The following is an 8,619-nucleotide window of genomic DNA, read 5'->3' as shown; positions in this document are numbered from 1 at the left end:
AGAAAACTCGGAAATAAAATTGAAGAACACGGCGAGTTTATTTTATATTACATTGGAGAAACGCCTGGATTGTACGGAGTAGGATTTATTGTCAAAAAATATCTAAAACGATACATCATAAGCTTCTCAGGACTATCAGAAAGAGTAGCGTTGTTAAGGATGAATATCAATAACTTAGAATTAAGCATTATTCAAGTTTACGCTCCAACGGAGGCATCGAGCGACGAGGAGCTGGAATTTTTCTACAGTACTGTCGACAAAGCTATAAAACTCTCAGATAACAATATTATAGTCATGGGAGATTTTAACGCCAAAATAGGACAAACCGATCCTAACGAAGTCTCTACCGGCAACCATGGATACGGAGACAGAAACTGCAGAGGAGGTAGACTCATTGATTTTGCACACGAGAATAATCTGTATATCATGAACACCTTTTTCAAAAAAAATAGCAAACAAAGATGGACCTGGAGATCTCCTAATGGCATAATAAAAAACGAAATAGACTACATCTTGACAACTCTACATAAAAACATATGCAATATACAGATTTTAAACATCACTTACCCCTCGGATCACAGACCTGTGAGAGCGACTCTAAACATTCTTCCCATAGCAAAAAGTCGGTGTAAATTTGGCCAATGCCCCAGATCCCAATTAAAAAACGAAGAAGAAGTACAAGCCTACAAACAAGCGTTGAATAGTTGCATAACAAACCTACTCAAGAACTGGAGGAACGAAGACACTGTTCAAATTCACTACGACAATATTATAAAAGCAATAGACACCAGCCTAAAAAAAGCTTACAAGATTTCACCCAGTATAACTCCAGTGGAAAACCAGGCATTATCAGCACGCACAAAAACGTTAATTTACAGAAGACAAGAATTACAAAAGACAAAACCAAAATCAAGAGCCACGAAAAACGAACTAAAGGCACTCTACAAACTCATTAGTAAATGTATCTACTTAGACTACAAGGCATACCGCACTAGAATCTTCGAAAAACATCTTAATACTACGAACAGCGTCAAGAAGGCATACAAAGAACTAAGAACGCACAAACTATGGATTGAAGAGTTGAAAAACGAAACAAAAAATACCCAAAATAGAAAAGAAATACTGAACATAGCAACAAAGTTCTATATGAAACTATATACAGCATCGAGTCAATATGCATATGATTTACCAGACACAAACAGAGGAGAGCCAAGAGCAAACATCGAAGATTCTGAAGTTATTAAAGGGATTAAAACACTAAAAACGGAGAAAAGCCCAGGCCCCGACGGAATCGCTAATGAAATCATAACAACTGGATGTGAATATCTAGCAAAACCACTAACTCTACTGTTTAATCAGATACTAAACAGCTCAAGCACACCTCGTCAATGGTCAGAGTCAAACATTATATTGCTGTACAAAAAAGGAGACCCTAACAACATAAATAATTACAGACCGATAAGCCTTTTACCTTCACTATATAAATTGTTCTCCTCATTAATCGAAAAAAGAATAAAAGAAATGACAGATAAATACCAACCTATAGAACAGGCCGGCTTTAGACGAAGTTTTTCAACAGTGGATCACATACACTCGCTAGAAATGCTGATAGAAAAATACCAAGAATTCAAAAGACCACTCTATTTTGCATTTATCGACTACAAAAAGGCATTTGACTCTCTGTCCCATTCATCAATATGGGACACTCTACTCTCACAAGAAGTACCACTAGACTACATAAAGGTAATAAAAAATATTTACGATAACAGTACTAGTAGAGTGAAGCTAGAGACTATAGGACCACCCATACAAATAAGTAGAGGCGTAAGGCAGGGAGACCCACTCTCGCCTACTATCTTCATAGCGGTGTTACAAGCCATCATCGGAAAACTAAATTGGGAAAAGGTAGGCATAAATATAAAAGGACGTTACCTGAGTCATTTGAGATTTGCCGACGACATAGTCCTACTCTCAGAAAATGCAAACCAACTACAAATAATGTTAAACGCTTTATACGAAGAAAGTGGTAAAGTGGGCTTGGAAATCAACCTTACAAAAACTAATGTCATGACGAACCATATAGAAATACCAATATACCTGGAAAACTCACCCCTAACATATGTAAGCGCTTACATCTACCTGGGAAAGCAAATTTCATTTAATCAAGAAAATAACGAACAAGAAGTAGAGAGAAGAGTCAACATCACATGGAAAAAGTTTTGGAGCCTCAAAGAAATACTCAAAAGTAATATGGCTATACGAATGAAAACGAAAGTCATGAATACCTGCCTACTACCCTCATTAACATATGCCTGCCAAACATGGAAATTTACCAGGAAAGTAAAAAATAAAATTATATCCAGCCAAAGGAGTATGGAGAGGAGCATTCTGAAAATAAGAAAAATTCAAAAGATCCGCCACACTTATATAAGACAGAAAACTCAAGCCATCGACGCTCTTAATTACTCACAAAAGCTCAAATGGCGATGGGCTGGACACGTAGCGAGGCTAAGCGATAATCGATGGACAAGAGAGACAACTCAATGGGCAGGCCCATTAGGACAGAGAAGGAGAGGAAGACCAAATGCACGCTGGGTAGACGACATAATAAAAGTAGCCGGTACTCATTGGCTTCGAGTGGCCGAAAATAGAGAGCACTGGTCCTCTCTGGAGGAGGCCTTTACCTCTCATGGAGAGGGTTCTTGCAAATAAAAAACAATAATAATAATAATGTTAATATAAATTATTTTAATTGGATTATATATTATATAATATCAATTACAATATTAACTTCATATCAAATCAATAACTAATTAATTGTATTTATAATCAATTGAATGAAATTACAAAAATTGTTATGAATTTATATTATAATCTAATTTAATTATTTGTTTACATCATCAGAATCACATCATTTTTGTTTAATTTAGTTTAATTTTAATTTAATTTATTTTGATTGTTAATTTATTTTGCATTCACACTGTTAATGAACTATAGAATGCAAGAAATATAAGGCTTTTTTATTTTTTTTTTATTTTTTTTTTATTTTTTATAAGTGGTTAATACCTAGATCTTTTAATAGAAATAAAATAACATAAAAAATATCCTTATAAATGTATTTCTGTTAACCAAAAAAAAATCGATATACGATAGAAAATATCAAAAAATAAAACGTGAACTTAATCGCTTTACCTAACAAGACAGCGTATAACGGGCGTGGGGGAATGCTGAAAAAAAAGTGCGTCGTTTTAATGAGAGTCCTTTGTTTTGATATATTTACTACAAAAAGTAAAGTATTATAAAATAATAACAAAGTTAACCGCTTTTTTATAAAAAAAAAGTCTCGAATTAAGAGTATGTAATAGAAATCAATCCTTTTTTCAAAAAGCAAAGTACGTGATTACTTTCTCTAAAAAATTGATTAAACGGTTCTTTTTTTATAATAATATCATGTAGGCAGTAAATATTCAAATTATCTCACCTTACAGATTTGTAGATCAAACAAGTTACTTGCTGGAAATAAATAAAAAAATCTTTAATTTATTTCAGACTTTACGACTGATATAAATGAATGATGCCTAAATAATATTATTATGCATCACTAATATATAATAGACAAATTAAAAAAAAATTCAGTTCTTAGCAGTATCATCAGTAGCAGATAATTTTAAAATTATGACTTCCATTAAGTTGTTATTTAAAAAAAATCTTTACCAGTTATTTTAAATACTTTTTAACTCACAATAACAACGGAACTATATCCTCTTGCTTCATTTTGCCATAATATTTTGATATACCGTCAACATGACCCATACCCACGACGGCCAGTACACGTGGATTTTGAACTGTAAATATAATCTCTATGACAATTCATAATTATATTTTGTTTTGATTTAATTGACACAGGACCGAAATCGACACGATCAATCTTATGGTTCATTTTGTTAAAGTATACAGTATCGATAGGTAGAAAGCGTGTAAACATATATGGATTTTGATGCGAACATTTGAACATTTTTTTTTTAATTTCTCACATGTGGTCGAGCGCGTTGTATAGTTAAAGTTTTATGCTTTCCTTTTTAATTCTTAGTTCTATTGTTTACACTTATTGTTATATTCATACTTTTAAATAATGTAAATAAAAAAAATCCAAAAATCCAATTTCAAATATCATACATTATCTACAGTTTTTTTTTTAGAATAATTATGAGAGGATACCTGCACGAACACATTCTTGCAACGAAAACGCAAGACACTTATCGCGCTCATCAACGAATACATGGAATATTTTTTTAAAAGCTGGGACTTCTCTCGTAATCTCCCGAAATTGTTCCTGCACGTAGTCTTTATCTTTATACTTTTCCAATTGGTTTTTACTAAAATATTTGGACATCAAAATTATTGATTACGTTAAATTAACTTCAAACCGTCACTACTCTACAATCGTTAAAAGAAACATACTTCAATGGCTTAGGATTTGCCGTCGTGAGATGATAAAGAACTTGTCCTACTTCTAGAACACTTAAAGATTGAAAAGCTCTAGCTATTGTTATTTGTATTGGACGGTCTCCGAGAAATAGTTTGCAGCCGGGTATTTTTTTCATCTAAAATTAGAAATAGCGAATATAACAATAGTATCCAGTAGATAAATCTTTAACGGTTTAAAAATATTTAATCATCCTTAGTAAAAAGGTGGTGGATTTACAAATAGGCTAAGTAGGCTGAAGCCTAGGGCGGCAGATTTAGAGGGGTGACAAATTTAGCCCGAATTGTCTTTATCTTACAGTAATAAAAAATTTTACACATTGCGTCCGTAATCCATATTATAGTCGTCACTACATAATGGGTTGCAAAAATAATCTAGTAACCAGGCCCGCCGCTAGCTGTTTTGTCGCCCGCGTGCAATACTTATTATGCCGCCCTTTTTTGCTGCAAAACGCGGGGGCGGGGGGAATAACCATAAAAAAACCAGCGGTATCCTCCCACTCCGTCTTTTCGAGGGACGTCACGAGATCGTTTGTGACGTCCTGACCGAAGGCTCACCTCTGTAGGACTCCACTTCCTAGGGATTTCTCAGAGTACAGAGACCCCTAACCCCGGTACACTTATGGCGGGAGGTGAAGATGTCCATAGCGAAGTCACCTTCTCCCAGTCTTCTTCGGCTAAGCGAGTAACCAGCACCGTTCCCACGCTCCCGTAAGATGAGAGGCTTGTTACCAGCATTGAGGGAGTCCACCCAAATGGATGCACTATACAATGCCATAGAGCGCACGCAGGCAAGGTGTTTCCGGTTCTCCTTCGTTGGCATTGATGAGCTTCAAAATGAGTTGGACAAAATGTTGTCCGAGGCTCCTGGAGGGCGATAGACGCTCCTCGAGGGGACCTTAGCGTGGACCGTGGATTAGGAGGGCCTCCGTTTTAGTTATAGAGACCCTCAAGCCCAGAATCTCGATTTGATCCACCGTGAGCGACACTCCTACCTCACCTAGACCTAGGGCCGCCTTCTGTAAGGTTCGCCCCGTCGCCGTGATGAGGGCGTCGTCAGCGTAGGACAATACTACCATCCCTGGCAAAGTCAGTGCCCGCAGGAGCCTTTGGAGTGGATCTTGTAAATTAAAGTAAAAAATAAGAAAGGTAGACTATTGAAGACGTTCGCCACGTTTGGTTATACCGCTAGGACTACGTTCCCTTGGGCCACCTCCTCCTCCGTTGTCCGGGTCTTTAGGGTCTTTTAGGGCATCGATAGTTGAGTGATACGCTCTGTTTCCCGAAAATAGCTCGCCGACCAGTCGCAGAAGATATGGCGGTAGCGATTCCGTAACAGAAGCGCCGTGTGTCCGGAACTTCCCTCGTAAACCACGATAGGGGCGCCTGGGACCCTGTTTGAGCCCATTAAAAGCTCTTCTTTTGCTCTCTGTTTACTTATCAACTTACAACTTATCGTCTTTTCTAAAGCCTTTTTCAATTGGTGATGTGCGGCCTTCAGCTGTCCCTCTAAGTTTGCTTTGAGCCCGTTGCGCCTGCGACAGCGAACGTATGACCTCTGCACCCGGTTCGACGTCACCCGTAGCTCTGCTATTTCCAGGTACCACCAATATAACTGACGGCGCGATACCCTTCAAGCCGCCCTACGGCAACGCCCTACTACAAAAGTAACTGATACCTAGTCTACCAATTGAGAAGGAAGCTTAAAGGGGATTCTCCTGACTTCGACAGTACTGTTTTTCATAGGATAACAGACGACGGACTTTCAAGACGAACTTCACTCAGTACAATATTTTCCATGCTTTGAATAATTTATTTTACTTAAGGATTCGTGGGTATTATAATAATGACTTGAATTAGGTACGTGATGTATTGCTCAATTTGCCGCCCCCTGGACGTGCCGCCCGCGTGCTGTGCACGCACACCCGCTTACGGCGGCCCTGCTAGTAACTGACAGAAATATCACCTAGTTCATAATCATACTAGGTAATAAGGGGAAAAAGCCGATGGGATGAGGACAATAGAAAACCAATCATAAATTTTAAAAATCGAATAGCCTACTAGCGGCAAATTTGTAAATCCGCCACTGAGGTATGTGCATTTTCGTAAAGGATGGTGTATTTTTATAATTTTTTCAACAATTACCTCTTGATAAGCTCTTCTGAATTCTCCACCCGGTGCAACGCCTAACTCCTTAGCAATATCCGCGTACGTTTTGAGTAGCATCGCGTGAAGCATTCCAGAAACCAAGCCCTGACCCTTTACAGCCTGCCTAATAAGAAATAATACTTATTCCAGAAACATTGCATATCATATTATTATATCAAACATAAAAAAAGTGTTTCTAAATAAAATTGTTAATTCCTTACTTTATTTTCTGTGTGTCCAAATTTTTTGCATCTTCTAAAAATTTTTTGTCATCTAACTCCAAGAGAGAAACTCTTTGCCGACATAGCTCTATTAGAATTGCATTTGGTTGTAAAACTTTAACTATCTGTTACAAAACAAAAGCATATTATGAAAAATAAATTTGTATTTTGCTCTTATTCCTAAACGTACCTATTATTATAATATTATTTTTAATAATGTCAAATTCTCAAGTTCTCACATTTGATATTAATTTTACCTAATATTAAAAATAATTATGAATCGGTGCCCATTGATATATAAAAAAGATTTTTATAATTATATCACCTGTTGGCACCGTTGTAACGTTTCTCAATATTTTTTATTTAGATATTGTTTGCAAACCTTATAATGTTACCTTTTCTTCTTTAAACTATGAAACTAACAATAGTCATGAAATTCTAACATACCGTCGAAACATCCTCCACTGATTGCTTACTAAAATGAACAGTTCCCAGCAAAACAACCTTTGCTTCGTTATTGTTTTGTAGTAAAGTCGCTGAGGACGGAAGATCAGAACCAACTACACTTCCAAAACCTCTTGATAGAAATAAGTTTGTATCTAAAATTAGGAGATAATAATTGATGTCCGGTGATTATTTGTTATTCGTACAAAATATAACATCAAGACAAAAATACGAACAATTGTTGTTTGTTGTGTGATGTAACGTTTTTACATGAGCAAAGTTGTATTGAATTCTTGGACACAAAATTTTCTTTAAAACGGTACATACTGTTTTTTTCATTTTAATTGTATATTTAACAACACGAAAATTTTGACTTTAATCTACACATTGTTACCTAAAATTTGTGCTAAAATAGATCGACTACTTTATCTATCATGTTAATTGTCAATTTATTATTTTTAAATTTCATATCTTCGTTAATGTCCAGTCAAAATATATTTACAATTCAAAACATTATAAAGACATTTGCTAGCATAAGAGGGAATATAATTTTATTGTATGGGTGGATAATTATAAAATTATTTTAGGGAGATAAGTTTTGTTTATGTTTTAAAAGATACAATAAAAACTAAGAATCCAATTTATTTGTTTAAAATACGTGACTTACACTATGTGGATTATACGTACCACAGATTACAATACAGGCAAGTGACGTCACCGAACCCATTGCAGCGCCATATTGTCCAAGTAGCATTTTCGCGTGCTTTTTAAATATGGAATTTTTAATTTGAGTTGTCGCAAATATGTACTACAAATAAAAAAAAAAAACAAGTTTTACTGGGTTTCTTAACCTGTATTAAAAATTATAAAAAGGATTTTAAAAACCAGTCAAATAGCCCATTACAATTCGTGTATATTACGCGAGAACGGGCAAGTGGCGCTCAGTCCTCACCCATCTCGCTCTTACAAATCATACAAAACGACGGTACGATATTTGTAATTTTCATTGGCTTAATAACGTAATATTTATTTTTTAATCTAATTTTTAAATATTTTCAACTTTAATGAATAACTTTTAAGTGACTGAATATAATTTGATATCATTTCCAAATTATATTTTATTGGTAGAAATATGATTGTAAACGTTTTCATTAGACGAACCAATTGTAAATATACATATTTACAATTTGGTTCTGTAATTATTTAATTGGTTAACTCTATTTTAAGTTTAGTTATGACAAGCAAGCGTTATTTTAATATCAACTACAACGAAGCCAGGTACCTTTACAAAGTCATCATGTCGTTCAATATCGATAAGATG

The 8,619-nt window shown here is 35.3% G+C and overlaps 1 protein-coding gene across 2 annotated transcripts; it reads right to left on the bottom strand.

Annotated features, from left to right (window-relative positions):
- Nucleotides 1-3,098: 3,098 nt before the first annotated feature.
- LOC124530685 (traB domain-containing protein-like) lies at nt 3,099-7,726 on the bottom strand. 2 transcript variants are annotated; one of them, XM_047104939.1, is made up of 8 exons: nt 7,535-7,726; nt 7,302-7,453; nt 6,855-6,979; nt 6,631-6,757; nt 4,462-4,604; nt 4,219-4,376; nt 3,743-3,845; nt 3,099-3,227 (listed from the first exon to the last, which is right to left on the bottom strand). In XM_047104939.1, exons 1-8 carry the CDS (start codon nt 7,635-7,637, stop codon nt 3,125-3,127), a joined length of 1,014 nt encoding a protein of 337 aa, XP_046960895.1. In that variant the 5' UTR covers nt 7,638-7,726; the 3' UTR covers nt 3,099-3,124. The 2 variants fall into 2 exon arrangements, with proteins under 2 accessions (XP_046960895.1, XP_046960896.1); XM_047104940.1 differs by lacking the exon at nt 3,099-3,227 and adding an exon at nt 3,483-3,513.
- Between the last annotated feature and the right edge of the window lie 893 nt (nt 7,727-8,619).

This window comes from Vanessa cardui, chromosome 6 (assembly GCF_905220365.1).
Source record: "Vanessa cardui chromosome 6, ilVanCard2.1, whole genome shotgun sequence".
NCBI lineage: Eukaryota > Metazoa > Arthropoda > Insecta > Lepidoptera > Nymphalidae > Vanessa > Vanessa cardui.
The sequence above is the reverse complement of the archived record's forward strand: the minus strand, read 5'-3'. Positions and strand labels throughout refer to the sequence as shown.